The sequence below is a fragment of the Lethenteron reissneri genome, chromosome 16, assembly GCF_015708825.2.
Source record: "Lethenteron reissneri isolate LAM-NWPU_2019-01 chromosome 16, ASM1570882v1, whole genome shotgun sequence".
NCBI classification, from domain to species: Eukaryota; Metazoa; Chordata; class Hyperoartia; order Petromyzontiformes; family Petromyzontidae; genus Lethenteron; species Lethenteron reissneri.
The window spans coordinates 5,225,026-5,243,873 of NC_083794.1; the positions used below are offsets into that span (position 1 = coordinate 5,225,026).

The 18,848-nt window shown below is 44.7% G+C and overlaps 1 protein-coding gene across 1 annotated transcript in view; it reads right to left on the reverse strand.

Moving 5' to 3' along the window:
- Nucleotides 1–18,848, reverse strand: part of B3GLCT (beta 3-glucosyltransferase) — a 52,105-nt gene that overhangs the window by 5,901 nt on the left and 27,356 nt on the right. The window contains 3 exon segments of the mRNA XM_061552223.1: nt 2,914–3,036; nt 11,884–11,986; nt 14,092–14,205. Coding sequence (XP_061408207.1) covers nt 2,914–3,036; nt 11,884–11,986; nt 14,092–14,205 — 340 coding nt within the window.

An 18,848-nucleotide genomic window follows, 5' to 3' on the forward strand; every position in this document is an offset into this window, starting at 1 on the left:
CAAGGGTCATAAAGAAGTGGCCGGGGCTAGTGATGTTAATGTGAGAAATTAGCATGTAACTGTAGAAAAGAAGGAAAGCGGCCTCCTCGACGAGGGCACGGAAGTGGCTATGTTAATGTGAGAGATTAGCATGATGTTAATTGTGAGAAATTAAAAGGCACGGAAGTGGCTATGTTAATGTCAGAGATTAGCATGATGTTAATGTGAGAAATTAGAAGACACGGAAATGGCTATGTTAATGTGAGAGATTAGCATGATGTTAATGTGAGACATTAGAAGGCACGGAAGTGGCTATGTTAATGTGAGAGATTAGCATGATGTTAATGTGAGACATTAGAAGGCACGGAAGTGGCTATGTTAATGTGAGAGATTAGCATGATGTTAATGTGATGACGGACGCTTTTGCTGCACCAGAATTGTCGTGATTTATTTTATTTTATACCTACGTGACTTTACCGAAAGAACCAAAGAGTAAAGAACATGTCGTGCCTATAACTATAATCCGTGATGCAATACTAAAGACAGTACAGTACATACCAACTCATCACTACAGTATTAGCTATCATCAACTCGCTGCTGGTTGAAAGCCTCTCCAAAGCCAACATAATCTGGAATTATCCTGCTCTGTAATAACCACATTTTCATAAAACATCGTGAACATTTTGTTACTATCCTTGCAAATATTTGTGTTAATAAAATACAGCCCTTGCTTTTGAGAGCTTTGGATGACTGCATCAATTTCTATTGAATTCTATTCCTTGCCATGGTCTACAAAGGCTCGTAATAAAGATCTCTGATATTCAATTGTTTTCTTTCAGTATCGTCTTGATTGTACGTGGTCGATGATGACAAAATACCTTCCAATATCTTGCTCGCGTGACTGCCTGGCCTCTTCAGTTGCCAATTCTCTTCCCAATTATATGCACGCACGATTCACCTACATTTCACATAGTGTCAATGGCTCAGTTAATTTGCAAGTGAGTTTTGTCTCAATTTTTGAACAGAACAATGACTGAGACATTCCATAATTTAGCCATTTCATCTCAATGCGCTAATTAGTAAATAGGTGAGATTATTTTTAGTCCAACAGCTATTCTCAACTTCTTTGGTGATATCCACGGCTATTGCATATGGTCCAGGAGCTTTTCCTTGTGTAATACATTTCCTTGGGATGCAAACGTTTTATGTATTCACTCTGTCCATCTGCCTGTCTCTATCATAGAACAACGCTTTTAAATTGCGATTAAAAGCTTTCGTGACTGCAGGGATTCATATTCTTGCTTCTTTCGGTAAAGTCACGTAGAAGGGAAATAATGAAATAATAAAATAATAATTATAAAACATAATAAGATAAAATTCTCACGACGTTTCAGCTACAACGCAAGCAGCCGTCCCTCAGGTGAAGAACAGGGCTGTCGGAAAGACAGCGTCCCCATTAGGACTCTGTCTTTCCGACAGGCTGTTCGTGCGCTGTGGCCGAAAACTTCGTGAGAATTTTATCTTATTATATGTTTGATTTGTATTATTTTAACTCTTTTAAAGATGATCCAATATGTATAAAATTGTATCCATAATAAAGGGGTTTTCTGGGGTTAGATTGCATAAATATCAATGTGTCGTTAAACCGTTCGGTTGCCAGAACCCGGTGGGTGACATGGCCTAGTGCAGGGGTCGGCAACCTACGGCTCCGGAGCCGCATGCGGCTCTTTACGGGCTGCTTCTTGACGATGAGTACGTATGTACAGTATGTACTCAGATGCATTGCGGCTCTTGAAATACTGAATTTTGTACCGAATTGGAAAGAAATGGCTCTTCTTGTTATTTTGGTTGCCGACCCCTGGCCTAGTGGTACCGCTTGCTGCAAAGGTTCACAGTTCGAATCCAGCGGCCGCCCCGGTAATTACTGCAGTGAGCACTAACTATTATAACACACTCCGTTTGGCTTCACAGTGGACTTTAAAGACCGTGTGATGTCATTCGCAAGAGTAGGCCATTGGTTGACCTAGGGGAGGCCCTGAACAAGTTCTGGTATCACTTGCTACTGATGTCTGCCATGACCTGGAATGGAACTCAGGTCATTAAGATTGTAGCACAGTGTGCTGTCTAAATCACCATTCCCAATAGCCCCATTTGTAAAATTTAGCCCAAAATGGGCTGTTGCCTGCAAGTGCTGTTTGCGAGTATCTATTATAAGGGCCAGGCTTGGCGATGCACTTTTAAACCTAGATTGATGTTCAAACATGCATACAACACGTCCGGTGCGTTTGTCTTCTCAGTGGTAATGTTTAAACACTGCACCAGGTAACAATCACCACTGCTGTTAACCGTGGCCTGGCATCAAATTCTGGTTGCCAGGTTTGTAGCACCGTGTGCTAATAACCACGCTACTGCTCCCCATGCAAAACAAAAATCCCTTCCCCCCCGTATAGCCTTAACAAACTGTTGGGGCAAGTCCTGTTAGCCAGTACAGCACATGAGGGGGTCGCCAACACCACGCCCGGCCACCTTTGTCTCCCTAGTGGCGATATTTACACATCAGACTAGGTACTCATTTGAGGCTGAATCGACTTAGGGGAGTCCCAGGGACGACCTCAGATAATTATAATCGTCACACGAGGGGGTTGTCAACACCATGCCCGGCCACCTTTGTCTCCCGAGGGGCGATATTTACACATCGGACTAGGTACTCATTTGAGGCTGAGTCGACTTAGGGTAGGCCCAGGACGAGCTCAGATAATCGTCACTGGTGTTGGACGCGAGCCGAAATCGAACAGGGTTCAGCGGGTTCATAGCAGGGCGCGTTAACTGCTGCACCACCGCTCCCTATACACACACATAACAAAGGCAAAGACACACACGCACATGCACACGCACATGCACACGCATACGCAAATGTGAAAGAAAAATACTGACCCGCCACCGCCAGTTATGTAGCTGTAGCCACCACCAGTCAGTAGCCCATAGCCGTAGCGCTCCCCCAGGTACACGGGCTCAGTTGGATCATAGCAGCTGAGCAGCTTCTGCAATCTGGGCACACTGGCAGGGAAACCGACAGCGACACACATTTAGCATCACAGAGTAAATGCGAAATATCCACCTCCGACAAGAGGCCATCAAAGAATATTTAGGTCTTGAAGTTGTGCAGGCAATTAAATGAAACTGTTGGCACAGAGCCGTCAAAAAACAGCATTTAAGCTGAATTCATCTCGGGGAGACTCAAGCCAGATTCGGCTACAAACTGCTGCTTATTGTTTGAATGGTCCATGATTCAAACCCTGGTTGCTCGTCTTATGATGCAGTTCTAGTTTCTACAAAGAGAGAGATAAAGATCATCGTATAGCCTTAACAGACTGTTGGGGCAAGTGCTGTTAGCGAGAAGCACCTATTAAGGGCCGACACGGCACACGAGGGGGTGGGTGGCCAACACCACACTCGGTCGTCTTTGTCTCCCCAGTGGCAATGTTTACACTCCACACCATGTAGAAAGCTAAAATTATTTCGCACCGTACGTAGCCAACTGTGCTAATCAAAGCAGCAGGTACTAATTCGAGGCCGAGTCGAACTAGGGGAGGCCCAGGACCGATTCAAATAAATCGTCACTGGTGTTGGCCATGAGCGGGAATCTAACTCGGGTCGCCACATTTGTGGTTGCAGCGTGCTAACCATAGCACCACCCCTCCTGCCTAGTCTCTCCAACACCACTTCACACATACGTGCAATTACAACAAATGACATAACAGAGATGTACACACATTGTAAAATGTCAAAGAAAGTATGTCATTGGTATGCAGGTGTAATATAGGATAAGTAGTTGTCTTACAATGAGTGAAATACTGATAATCTGGTACATCATAAGGGAAGGTCTTCATCCAGAAGTGGATTGATAATGGGCTGTAAATTGCTTTTATTATGGTCACTAATATAATTCCATTGCTTAAATCAACACACTCATGTTTCCTTGCATTGCTTCATAGTGTTGAATAATCCGGGAACACTTTGTTAACCAAAACCATGACTAGATATGCAGCCGACGCAAGTGGTGCCTTTTGCTTAAAAAAAAAAAAACACTGACCTCCCTTTGGGTTTTGTGCTCAAAAGATGCCTTGCTTCTATTTAAACCAGCCGTGACTCACGATGAGCAGTCTCGACCGCCATTTCAGTGAGGTGACAATCGAGCGGGCCGCGTGTCACCACCGGTAATGAATCGTAATGATGCAAGGGACCATGTTCAAGGATGGAGGTGGTGGCCGGGTGGACTCTGGGTGCTGCCCTCCACTGTGTGTGGATCGGAGGGGTCACTCGAAGGTATCTCAAAAGGAAGCTCTGGTGACATCGACTTCCGAGAGCCAATCTCCCTACGCACAGGGTCGCACACCCCTGCGAGGATTCTGAAAGGACACTTTGTCTCGTGACGGCGACGTAGCAATCAAGATAAAGTTGGGGGGAGATCACACATTTTTGGTGATCTCGTCAAGGAGGATAAACCATCACGCAAACTCTGGTCATGCTCGCAGAGGCTTTTGCTCACCATCGAACAAAAACGGTTACCGCATCGCGCGCTTTCAGATGCACTTCCAGATGCACTTCCGCGGCCATCTGGAATGCTCTTCCTTCCGATATTAGGAAGCCACTGGAGCTATGCACTTTTAAATCATCTGGATTGAAAACTAATCTCCAGAGAACTGCTTTTTGTGTTTAGCTTGTTGTCTTTCCCCCGTACCTCCGATTTGCATTGTTGGCGACGTACGGTGTGACAGAAGTTCAACATATGCACATACATGCTCAATACGGTCTGCTTTTTCACCAGCTATGCTTAGCCTTCAAAAAAGTTTTAATCAACAGCTGAACAGAAAGTCGCAGCCAAGTGGCCTCATTATGACCCACGTCATGGTGAGTTTCACCTCCTGGCGCTTGCACCTGGCTCCCCATTGTAGCGAGTTAAAACACTCGGGCCGGTTACTTTGACTTCATAGTAAGAGCCATTCATGATTCCTAATTGATTTTTTGAGTTAGGTCAAACGTCGATTTTGATTCATCTCAGCTGCGAAAGATTACGCGTTGAGAAAAGCCATGGCGTGAATGTGGCTACGGGCTCAGTATCATGTTTATCCATTGCAAAGGATTACGTATCTGTGTGTGGGACAGTGCACACCTATAATCCAGAAAGTGAGAGGCTGGTGGATTACAAGGATCTGTGGAAATGTAACAGTGGGGGGGGGGGGGGGGGGGGGGGGGGGGGCAAACAGGGTGGAGAAGCTACAGCTAGTTACAGCTCAATATACAATCCAATCCAACCTTATACAGATTCCTATCTGCAGATGATTCAATGCTGTCTTTTCCAATCACCTGCTCGCACAACCAGCTACCCACAGAGGAATATCGGCTCGCCTAAGCCTGTGAAGGTGGTGCTGCAGTGCGCGCACTCTGCTGCAAACCCAGGCGCCAAAATTGATTCTCTGCTCAAGACTAACAGCAGTGGTAAGTAACGTATGAACCATTCCTGGTCCCCTTCCGTTCACAAACATCCCCCAAGACCAACAGGGCAAGCTGTGGCCTTCGTTCTGCAGTTCATTGACAAATGGCTGCCGATTACTTATTTACAATAATTATTATTGATTCTGGTTGGTGAGGAATTTCAGGCTGAAGATGACCGATAGCCTTACTACAGGTCAAAAACATCTGAACCGTAAAATAAAATCTTGTGGTGCTCCAACTTGTTGTCAGAAGTATCATATTCCCAGCAATGGTCCATAAATAATGTATAATACAATACACCTGCTTGCAGTGATTACTTAAAAGAAACACAGTGTTCAAATTGAAGTTGGGTTTGTAAAATTAAGTATTGATTTTTTTTCCATAAAGCTCACTGAATGTGCTGGTTTTGACCAGCTTGATGGTCATTATTCGAGAACGCATCGTCGTACAATCAAGATGCATAAGGCACTGGCCATCAGTAGGCAAGATGAAGAGAAAAGCGAGCGGACTCTCCAGCTCGTGATCCATCTTCATGTTCCACCACAGTGAACACTTTGACCCCGGTGTTATTTCATGGCTTTATTTTGGTGATTTCGAAAAGTTTATTCGTTTAGCCATGTTTGTTTGTTGTAATACGGAGTAAGACTAATGGCCTTAATCTAAGTTGGCTTGTGGTTGTTGTTGTTTGACTTGCATCCCACTGGGATTTTTGCACACAGCGTTGGTGTACGGTGTTTTTCTGCAATATTTTGCTGTCTTTTCTTGGATTTTCTGTTTGCACTTAGTCACATATTCACTTTAAGATGTTTTCTTGTTCATGTTTTTGGTTTTTGTTTGTTGCGGTTGCACCCGATTTAAGAGCCGAATGGCTCACAGGGCTATACCTAATAAATGAACTTGAACTATTGGAGTCAACAAAATGGGAAACAAGTGATTAATAACTACGAAGAAAAACCACGGGCAGCTTGGCAAGCATCACCCACGGTACGCCGCGGTGTCGATGCTACGTCACGATGCGGCTTGCTGAGCGTGGGGGCCGCGTGCTTGTGATCCAGTGATAAGGGTTACAGGAAGGGTGGCCGAATCATAACTTCCGCATTTCCCCCGCACCCTGGATTAGCACGGCTGCTAATAACCGCATCTCCAGTTTCTTCATCCTTCCCCCCCCCCCCCCAGCATTCCCTTGCGCGTTTCCTAATCCCCTCCCCCTACCCCCCTCGCTCTATCTCTCCTCCTTGGCTCCTCCCCCCTCTCTTGCCTATATAGCCTCTTGTTACAGCAGCCCTTTTGCCCACTTCAGCAATTGTTTCTTGCTGTGGTTGTCCCACCTGATAACGGACGCTTGTGTTGCGCCCGAAACGTCGTGATTACATTCATTTAATTTTTTATACCTCCGTGACTTTACCGAAAGAACCAAAGAGTATGGCACGGCTGGCTACGTACATATGTACGTACCTGTGATGCACACAACCGCCTATGCTTCAAGTGAGTTCATGATCCGTATGGCCTTTGAAAAATTATCCAACTCTCTTATTTGGTGTAGTTTCTTGCAGATACAATTCCGGATTCCTCTCACAATATGCAAAACACTCGTTAGAAAATGGCTGGCCAAACATTCCAATGTCTTGCCAAAAGACTTGACAATCAATGACAACATTCTGGATAAATGGAGGGACCTGTTAATTACTCGTTGACATCGATTGGAGTATTTTGTTTTATGCACAAACGTGGCTCGGATTACATTCCAGACGTATGCAAAAAATAAATGTACATCTGCTAGACGACAGAAATGCGAGCTGTGGGGATAGAGACATGGGTTTGGTTCATTCCCTACGGAGCAAATAGCAGCGACACCCCTCCACTTGCTCCAAATACTTCGGAAACAATCATCTACTTTGGCTTCCTAAAGAATAATAATTCACGGCTGGATGAAGACCTCCCAATGTTCTGTATGTCATAGTGGTTCACGTGATCTTACCCAACCATGGGTAAGATCACGTGAGTGTTGGTTGGTCACGTGAGTGTTGGTTGGTCAAGGAGAGGGGAGCCCAGGGTTAGTTCAGATATCACTTGCCACAGATGTTAGCCGTGACTGACATCAGATATCACTTGCCACGGGGTTCTTAGTGCGCTCAATCCAACCCCTCATATAACAATATTTTTTGTACGAGTTCACAAAGATAACAAAGAAAATCAACACATCTCACAGCTTAAATGAGCAAGGAGCTGGCTCTCATCTCTGTTGATGGGGATAACCATTGTTCACTTCCCACTATAGTGGTGCTCATCTTATCCGCCGTCGAGGGATGATGGGATGTGTCGACCTTGCATTGAGATTTGAACTCAAATCCTTTCAACTGCGATTGAAAGAGCCCCCCCCCCCCAGTCAGATGAAGATAGGGATAACAGCAGGGCTTCAGAAAAAGCCTAATATTAGATCGGTCACTCACGGATATATACAAAAGCCTTTGAACATTCTGGGTGCCGCTGATACTGTATGTGTCTGTTTTTATAGCACAAACACCACACAATGCGTACATGTGTGTATGCGTGCACGTGTTATTACTAAATTCCATTCGTCAAAATGACATTCCATTACTCAAAAGAGGACGAAGGATTTATCTCCTTAAAGCACGACGCAAATAGCAGTAGATTCGCCTTTTGTGCAAGATGCCAAGATTTTGAATGCACAAGATGCACTCGCTCACCCTCTTGCGCGTACAGACATGGTGCCTTCGACGCCAAAGCCTTCATCGCAAAGGTTTTTAAAATATATTTTTGTTTGAATATAAGAACAACCCTCTGCTTTGATGTATTAATAACTCAAATGAACACACCTTATTTCCCTGCCTTTTTGCAATGCAATGACTCATACCTACTATAATACTATGTAACACAATTTTTGTTCCTGGCTAGTAAGTGTTATTTCGGAATTGCTTATGCCTAAAAAATATACAAAATGGCTATTATTCCCCACAAACTTTGCTTTTGTAACCGGGAAGGTGATATTTTGAAATGTATCTATTTTCAATGAGAAAACGGGCAAATTTGTGTCTTTTCGTTCACATAAAGTCAGAAAAAAACCATTAATCTAAATTAACATTTATTTATACTAAAGTAATACAAAAATGACTACAAAAGATTTAGAAGCGAGTAATTTTTCGAGATTTACGATTATACTGTAAATCACTTTCATGAATCAGCCCCCAAATGTAGTCTCGTGAAAGGATATAACAAAAAGTAGCAAGGAAAAGTACGCTCATTCCTTAAACCTGGTTTCTGTAGGCAGCCGTCAGCGTGTTCCTTACAGACTAGTCCAGCACAAATACGTGTTTTATGGGCTGTAAATACAAGAGCAGTGTCCACATCACAGCCAGGTTATTCAGCTTCTTCACTGTTTACACAGTGCCAAATGACTGCCTGGTATACAGGAGGTCGTGGGTTCGATCCCGACCATGACTCCTATATATTTGGAGTTGGCATGTCTCTCTCCCCGTGGTCGTGTGGATTTTTCTCCAGGTCCTCTAGTTTTGCCCTCCACATTTAGAATTAACATGCATTTAGAGTATTTGGCTGCTGTACATTTCCACATGATAAGCCACTTCGTTAAGCTCGCATTTGTGGCCAGGTCGCTTCTGAAAAAGAGCTATATAGCTCAGCGGGCCTTACCTGGTAAAATAACAATAGTTTAAAGAGTTTTAGTTAAAAGGTGCGATTCGGAAACATTGCCAGGAGATCATCGCTGTGGATTCATTCTCAGATAATGGCTCCTCGAGCAACAACAAAAAATGGCAGAATGTGTCTGCCACTATCCCTCTAAGAAGTCTTGGACTCTATTCTGCTTTTCCAAATTCTCCTAGGGGTGCCACTCCCCCCCCCATCCCCTCAGCCCCCCCCCCCAAAAAAAACCCAGCGAATTCTGGGAGAAGGCAGTCCTCATGGCTCCCCATAGCTTGAAATTTATCTGCCATAGGGACCTGCAAAACAACAGCCGCTGGGTCTGCCCCAATGTCCAGACCTGCATCCATCACCAACGCTGTTGCCATGCCACCACATCGACGTGCTCAAATGCCTGCCAGGTCCTAGCTGCGGTATTATTGCTCGGGCGTAGCTGCTTATGAAACAACTGGGTACTGGACCATCCACTGGACATCTGTGAAACTCCTGGACATCTGTGAAAAAGAGCTTCGGAGCGCATCGGATTCTTCTGGGTAGCTGACCCGCATAACGCATCGTACGGCTCTGCTCACGAGGCACAACAGAGTTAAGGCTGCTGACGTGTTAACAGCTTTCTCTTCCACAAAAACAACAAACGCCGCGAGGTAAGCAAACGTTTTATTTAAAGTGCTATGATTGCAGAAAATGGTTGAGATGTTTTATGGAACCTGGTACGGAGTTATGAGCAGAAATTCTACGGTTTTGTTAGGGACCACTCTCTCCATCCCAAAACCTCAGGTGACTTCCCACAGATGCGAGACAACCTTACTATGCGGTGATGATGATGATAATGACAATCTATATCGAGCCATATAGAGCCTGTACATTATCCTATTTATAAATATACAAAATGTGCAGTTATTTGCACCAGAGATATGCACTTTAGCAATTACGTGGCAATTGTGAAAAAGTCTGCATTCCCAAATGAACACTGTGGATCTATTGAGTGCACAGTGTGACAAGTGGCAGATGCATGGTTTGTGACCAATCAGGGTCATGAAGGGACATGTGCTTTAATCTATAAAGCTTCCACTTTAAACATTACTCCACACTGCACACTCTTTCATACAATACTATACCTAGCACGGCACCTTACTTTCCTTGAGATCAAGTAAGTGTTTAATGATTAATTCACCAGTCTCTGCGTAGGACAACCACTGTTGACTTATCACAAGATGACTTTCATTTTATTGACCAAATGCCAAGTTAACCCCTCCGACTGCGATTCGAAATATCAACCTTACAATTTCCGTGGGCACTTAACCACAGCGCCACAACACACACACACACATATATATATCAATACCTGCCATTCGCCACTAAGTGACGGTGACGTCACCGTGGCGCACGTGCCATGGCAGGTGCAACCTGGTCTCTAGCACGAGCTTATTTCGGTGTTTCCACCGTGGTGCTTTGTAGAGAAAGTGCCAGGTGGAGGGGTTACCAGTCGCTCACACGCACTGATTATATATACACACACACACAAACATGTGGAGACATTCTAGCCAAATGCCCTGAGAATCAAAGTGCGATGCTTATCCGACCCCCCCCCACCCCTATCTTGCTAAGTGCACACAAGCTAATGCAACTACGCCAGCAGAATGTGATCTTTCAACTGCTAACCAAAGTCAATTTCCTTTGAAGTCACACCCTGGCTCACATTGACCGGTTTCCCTCTCATAGCCATGATGTCCAACTGAAAAAAAACAGCCAAGACTCCAGGTGGCTTTCGGAGTTCTTAAGACGAGAAAACACTGGGTGCATGATAATGCCGTTAGCAGCACACATGCAGTTGAATGACGGGGGTTTTTTAAGTCGTATATCGCAAACGGCTGGTATTCGTACACCATGCAGACCATCACGTGCTTTTTGTAGCAGTTTTTTTTTCACGTGAATATCATGTGTTGCTTTAATGCTGGCCGTGTTTTGTTTTTCTTCAGATATCTCCATTTTAATGGGTGGTTGCTGTCAACCAGAAGGTTGTGAGATCAAACCGTGGTCGGGATTTGATTCAGCCTGTTTTCAATACTGGCCCAGATTCTTACAAACCGAGTTCCTAATAAGTATAACCCGTAAAAACAAAGTTTTTCACTATAAATCCTTTATATGCGTGGCAGCGAACTTAATATAAAGGATTAAAAAATATATTCGCCTGTGGAGGACGCGGGGATCGATCCCGCGACCTTTGGCATGGGAAGCGAGGGCGCTACCAACTGCGCTACTCCGCCACGGCCTGTGGAGGGGTTACGCTCTGGGCTCTTATACTGTGACGTTCAGCCAAAGCCAAGAATGAGTTCTTTGGAATATATGTAAAATATTTTTTTTTTGCCTAAAAAGTGTAAAATTTTTAGAATTTTTTTTCACGAACATTAATTGTCTGGCACAACGAGTCTGTGTGGAAAATGTCAGCTCGATTGGATCACGGGAAGTGGGTTAAAAAACGACCGAAAGATTTGCACGGTCGTAAGCAAGCAAGCACGCAAGCACGCAAGCAAGCAAGCACGCAAGCAAGCAAGCAAGCATGCGAACTTAATATAAAGGATTTAAAAAGCACGGTCTTTTCTTGACAGTAACCCAGACCTCCCTTGCAAGGGACACTGTGGCATAATGGGCTAGCACAGATTTTTAAAATTGTGGGGAACTGTTAAATTGATTTCAATGTCGCGTTGCTGCAACACGCGCCGAGCTTACCTGAGGAGGCTGTCGTCATCGGCAATCACAAGCCATGGCGTGCGCTCAAACGTCGGATCGGAGTTGAATCTCTCCAAAATCGCAAACGTCTTGGCGCAATGACCTGCGTCTCATCAACACCACCACCACCACCCAGGCAAGCAGGTGAGATGAAGTTTGGCGACCAGGGTCAGGTACATTGGCTGGGGCAGTGTGCAAATATTCCACTCTGTGAGTCCTCTTTAGTCATTGCCCCCTTGTTTTTTTGCCATTTAATTGAACAATGATTATCCTAACCATACTATTCAGATTCATGGAAAAGGTGAAGCATTCTTAATAGAGGTTGTTTTTTTGGGTTCGATCGCGTAAGTATAAATGTGTCGTTAAATCCACCACTACCCGACACAGCTAATCAGTAAGGTTGGTCACTTCAACGAAACATGCCAATTCGTTACTAGTGTAATGGGTTCCAAAGACACTTGTAGAGGTAACTTCTTTATTACAATACAACACTCCAACAGTCCTGATACACTGTTACAGCCTAGGGACACAGCCTACTCCTAGCGTGCCTGACACTGGCTACGCTCTCGGGTCCTCCGGCTACGATTACCCTAGGGGAGGCTACCTGACCCGACCCAGCCAAGGTGTGGGTCTAGACTCTGGCTGTTCACAAGCTGCATGTATTTTACCACCATGGTCATTAACGCCACACTGCCTTGCAATGAAAGATGTGTCACCAATGGCTGCATACAAATTTTAAACATTATCATCCATGCTGCATCTGCTGCTGGGTGAAGGCCTTTCAAAGTCGTGACCATCCTTCATGACCTCGTGATGTAAAAATCCAACTCGCCCCCGCACGTGAGCTGATCTCATACATCACGTGAAATGTTTTTTTCTAAGTGTCAGTTGGCTACATTCCAGCAGAGGATCTAGGAAAATATGCGTTTCTGCTTGGCCAAAGAATTAAACGAAATATTCAGGCTTTTTAGAAAAGTAACATGAGGAAAATATAAGAATGTGACAAACGTTTGAATATTATTTGCCCTTGGTAAAGACACGGAGCTTAGTCCACTTTAATGATCAAAACACCTCCTAAGTAGTCTCCTAAGCATGAAATTATTCTGCCATTTTGAATCAGATTCATCATGAGGACCTCATTCCGCCATCCAGACAATCAAAGCACATGTTACTCTGCAACAAGAAAACATTGCATTGGCCGTAAGAACAATGTCGCTCGGTGTTGCCGACACGAATGCAACTTGTTCTCCCAGGGTTGCTCCCCCTGCTTTACTGGTAGGAACCTCCTGGTTACACCAGCCCACAGGGGATTATTGTGTCCGTCGTGCAGGGAGGGGTTGGGTGGGGAGGGTGGGGCTGGGTGGGGAGGGGAGGATGGGGAGGGGCTGGGTGGAGAGGGTGGGGCTGGGTGGGGAGGGGAGAGGAGGGTGGGGAGGGGCTGGGTGGGGAGGGTGGGGCTGGGTGGGGGTGGGAGGGTGGGAGGGGTGGGGCTGGGTGGGGAGGGGCTGGTCACCCCGTGGTGCCCTTATAATACTCAACGTTTAACCTACTCACGCCGGCTTGTGCCCGCCCTCACAGTCGGCCATATTTGCGGAATACACCATGCCGCCGTTGACCCTGGCCATTGACCGAGCAACCCAACGTTCCTACCAGCTCCCTCCGCAGGAATACGTTAGATGGGGCAAGACAGACGACATTGATGCGAGTAACGCGAACTTCAGTTTAAGAATCACTTATTTATAATTCATGAAAATGACATGGTGTCACCTGTAGGATAAGTACATTAATATGATGGAACCAATGAGATAGACAGCACAAATGTGGCAAAAAGAAATACAAGAAAAAAACATACAAGATCGATAATACGGTTGAGGCTGATGTGACCAATGAGACGAAGAATTGATCCTAGAATCGAATCCTGACCCCAAAATCCTTACAGTTCATCCAACAACTTCGACAGTGAATCAATGCACGCCTCCGAAACATATCCAAAAACCATACTTGCATTTCAGACAGTCTTTAGTGGCTGGGCTGTAGGCTCTCAAATGCGCGCACATGAGGAAATGTTTAAACTTTGGTTGGGATCCCAGGATAACCAATGATGCTGGCTCAGGGGACTCGAACAGGCCGAGCATTATCTTAATGGAGCCACCCAGGCATTGCAGCGAGTCTGTTAACAATAAGCGTTGTTTGTGTGCACAGGCTCACCCCTCTCAGTGTTGGGCACCCCTAAGTCGACGGTGGGGATGTCTGCGTCGAGCGTGTCGCTGTAAAACGTGAGACGAGACGCCCAAGTCCCCCAGGTCCTCTTCAACACTGGCACTGCAACACACGGACACGCAACGCAACCGACCGCACGCCACGCGTCGATCCGCTCAGGGGAGTCTGTTCCTAGAAGCATCCCCGCCGTGTGGCATAAAAAGTTTCACCCTCCATTGCCGACCTCTGGGTGCCACTCCGATGTCCGTTTCTTTAGCCTCCCTCCCTCCATCTCTCGCACACTCGCACACATGCCCCCCCAACACCCTCACCCCCCCGCCCACCCATCACAACCCCCCCCCCCCCACCCATCACAACCCCTTCTTCCTGGTGACATCTAACATCCTTCTTGCCACATTATATTCCTGGGACGAAACGGCAGGCACGCGAATTGCCGTGCAAACAAATCAATACTCTTGTATTTGATGCCTGTGCGCTTAGGAGACCTCAGTTGCATGCAAGACCCCATAACGCCTTGTATGTTCCACTAAATCTACAATGCTTTCTTGCCACATTCCAAGTGGCTTACCCTATCCTGCGATGGAACACCTGTGCTTGACGAGAAGCAGGGTATCCCTCGTTGCAGGGCACAGTCAAGTCAACGCCAAAGTGTCTAAAAGTTTAAACCAGCATAGGGGCGCGACACTGATCTCTGGTGACAGTTGGACGGTGCAGAGTGATTAGACTGCTCAACTTACATTTGGAAGGTTGCTATTTCAAATCTTAGTTTAAAGTTGACATATCCTCTGTTCCTTCCTCACGTGACATACAATGAGAACGAGTCTGTGGGAGAACTTCCAACAGCAGTCGTTCTCCGGAATGGCCTCTGGGCTGTAACTAATACTAGTTTAGATATCCATTGCTTGATGTTGATATTGATAATTGTCTTAATTCCTGCCCTACTTAATACATGGCGCAGTTATTCTGCACTGTTTCTAAGTGAATTTTTACGTTTAAAATGGAGGCTTTATGAGACAGTTTAATAATGTAAAGCTTTGATAGTATTGTTAAATAAAATAGATAATTTAAATACATTGTTTCTTATAAGTAATTTTTAAATATAATTTATTTTTAGTTCTTATGACATAAGAAACAACTTGTGCATGGATTACTTACAATAACAATACATGTATCAAAATCAGAATATGTATTCTACTGGAGGAATTCGAAGAGCTATAAAGCTCTTTCACAGATGTCCAGTAAGGGCAGGTCAGAAAGTTACGACAAACAATAAAAAACAGGAGTTCAAAGTATAAGCAAGCTAAGCAAGTCACAAAATATGAATACACATAAATAAACTAGAAAGTATAAATAAATTCCTGCCGATGTTTCAACACCAAATTAAATCTTGGGCAACAACAGCAAAACAAAAACAGTCCCATACCACACCAAGACAACACACAGTCCCTCAATAAAAGTACACATTAAAATTAAACTATCGATACATGTGTAGTGACATAGAATGGGTCACTACGTAGCATAGCGCTGGTTGCTGGCAGAGAAGGGGATCTGCAGTTGCAGCAGCCCTGACTGACAGCAGGTAACGTGATAAGTCAGAGAGAGGGATGTAGGGGAAAGGTGACAGAGAGGGCAAGTGAGAGAAGCCCAGGAACCCGCTAGTAGATTCTGGGGCGGAGCGAGACCACACTGGGAGGATAAAAGGGGACCCCGAGCAAGAGCTCGGGGCTGTCGTTGGAGTGGGATGCCGTCGTGCTGCTGGAGTCTTCGCCACCATCTACGTCTTCATCTGCACGGCGTCATCAGTCAGGCAGTCTGCCAGCTGTCCTGACTGGGAGCTGTAGTTACTCTGCGTCTCTGAGTCAGTCACTACACATGGCTAAGGGGATCACAGTTACAAATCACATTTGCAAATTTGGTTGGATCCAGCACTAACCTTCTGCTTTTCCGAATATTTTTTGAAGGAAGATTTACAATGTTAAGGGAGGAAACAAGGTTGTTGTTGTTCCAAAACGTTGGTGCTGCAACGGCAAAGGCTTTGTCACCTATTCCAATTCTTGTTCTTGGGATATTTAAAAGCAGCAAAGAGTAATTAAATAGACGTCTTGGTTTTGACAATAGGATTCATGAATTAGCTAATCATAGTGCACATTAGCTAATTAGAATTTTATGGATGAAAAGGTTTAGTCTGTTTCGTGATTCATTAGTAGCTGATCTCTAAGCAGCGTCACAGTAGTCAAAAAGTGATACAATAGCTTCAATAATTTGCAGGCGCAATCAAATAGGGAAACAAAGTTTGTTTCTGTATAAATACCATATTTGTATTCGATTTTCTTCGAGATGTGATCAATATGGGCTTGGAATGTAAGTTTTGAATCAATCAGTAAACCAAAGTATTTGAAGCACTCCGTTTGTTCAATGATTTTGTTTCAAATATCCATAATAGGTGAAAAGAATGAAACTGGATTTTTTTTTTTTTTTAAGTAGAAATCGTGTTGGAGACTACGTTTCACTTCATTTGGAGATTTACCCTATACGAGCATAACAGTGTCATCAGCAAAGATATTTAATTTCGAGTGATTTAAGTTTAGTCCAAGATTGTTTAAATATAAGAACAGAATTGAACCCAGCATGGATCCTTGTGTTCATGTTTTTGTTTTTTGTTTGTTGCGGTTGCACCCGACTCAAGAGCCGAATGGCTCACAGGGCTATACCTAATAAATGAAAATTGAATGAACTTGAACTTCTTCTTGGTTCTTTCGGTAAAGTCACGTAGAAAGGAAATAATAAAATAATAAAAATAAAACATAATAAAATACAATTCTCACGACGTTTCGGCCACAACGCAAGCAGCCGTCCTCAGGTGAAGAACAGGTCTGACCGTCCTCAGGTGAAGAACAGGTCTGACCTGTTCTTCACCTGAGGACAATTGCTCATCAGTAGTGGCCTTTATCCAGGTTAATGAAGAAAAATGTTAATACATCCATCGTTTCTGTGGTGGTGAGGTAATCCTCTCACAAACAGAGTATTTACTGGTAGGAACCTCCTGGTTCCACCAGCCCACAGGGGATTATTCTGTCCGTCCGTCGTGCATCCAAAAATGGGAGGGGTGGGGCTGGGTGGAAAGGGGAGGGTGGGGAGGGTGGGAGGGGTGGGGCTGGGTGGGGAGGGGCTGGGTGGGGTGGGGCTGGGTGGGAGGGGTGGGGCTGGGTGGGGGGGTGGGAGGGGGGTGGGAGGGGTGGGGCTGGGTGGGGAGGGGCTGGGTGGGAGGGGTGGGGCTGGGTGGGAGGGGTGGAAGGGGTGGGGGGTGGAAGGGGTGGGGCTGGGTGGGGGGTGGGAGGGGTGGGGCTGGGTAGGGAGGGGCTGGTCACCCCGTGGTGCCCTTATAAAACTCAACGTTTAACCTACTCACGCCGGCTTGTGCCCGCCCTCACAGTCGGCCATATTTGTGGAATACACCACGCCACCGTTGACCCTGGCCATTGACCGAGCAACCCAACGTTCCTACCAGCTCCCTCCGCAGGAATGTGTTTACTGTGCAGGAGAATGTGACACTTTATGGAGCAGTTTATTTGTGATTGAAGTATATTTTTTTATCGAATATTTTAGGAACTGGTGAAAGAATAGAGATTAGTATTTAATTCATGGGACCTCCTTTGCCAGTAACAAAATATGATAATAGGTTTTTCCCCTTTTTTTCTGGCAACAAAACAGGTGATAAGATGTTAAAACACCAAACTGAAACCTTTTACAAGGAATCATGTCTGCATTAACCACAATGTTTGTGGTCAGAATGCAAACAAAAAACATACTCTGATAAATATATGCATTGCCTTTTGGCGTCCTCTGGTCTAACACCGTTTGAGACGAGGCTCAAAAGAAAGCTGTCTCTGGTGTGGACCAATCAGTTTCAAGGACAATGCATATATTATCAGAGTATGTTTTTTTTTGCATTCTGACCACAAGCATTGTGGTTAATGCAGACATGATTCCTTGTAAAAGGTTTCAGTTTGGTGTTTTAACATCTTAACACCTATATTCTTGGCTCTTTCGGTAAAGTCACGTAGAAGGGAAATAATAAAATAATAATAAAAATTTACAATAAAAATTCTCACGACGTTTCGACTGCAACACAAGCAATCATCATCAGGTGTGAAATCCACAGCAAGAAAATTTGAAAAAAGTGGCAGTTTTTTCTTAACGTGATGATTGTTTGTGTTGCAGTCGAAACGTCGTGAGAATTTTTATTGTTTTATATTTGTATTATTTTATTATTTCCCTTTTACGTGACTTTACCGAAAGAACCAAGAATATGAATCCCTGCAGTCACAAAAGCTTTAAATACAAATCTGAACACCTGTTTTGTTGCCAAAAAATGGGAAAAAACTATTACCATAGTATTTAATTATTAGGTGTATTCACAATGGGGAGAGAGAACATTTTCATTCATAGGGTTACAGATGTCACACATCCAGTAAAAAAAAATGTACACGTTCAATTAGCGCCGGCTAAATAAAGAAAAAAACTGCATTAATGGAAAATGTCGCAATTCTGCACACTACATTTACCACTCAATCCACCAGCAACAACAGCGGATCAGCACAGCACAATTTTTTTTAAGAATGCGATGGCTGATACAGTGAACCACAAACGCAGTCTAATGCCTCGATTCGATGAGTACTTGGAAAGAGACCCGGCCTAGGGCCAGCCCAGAAGAAGTCCATGATTGCCCTCCCCGTACACGGCCC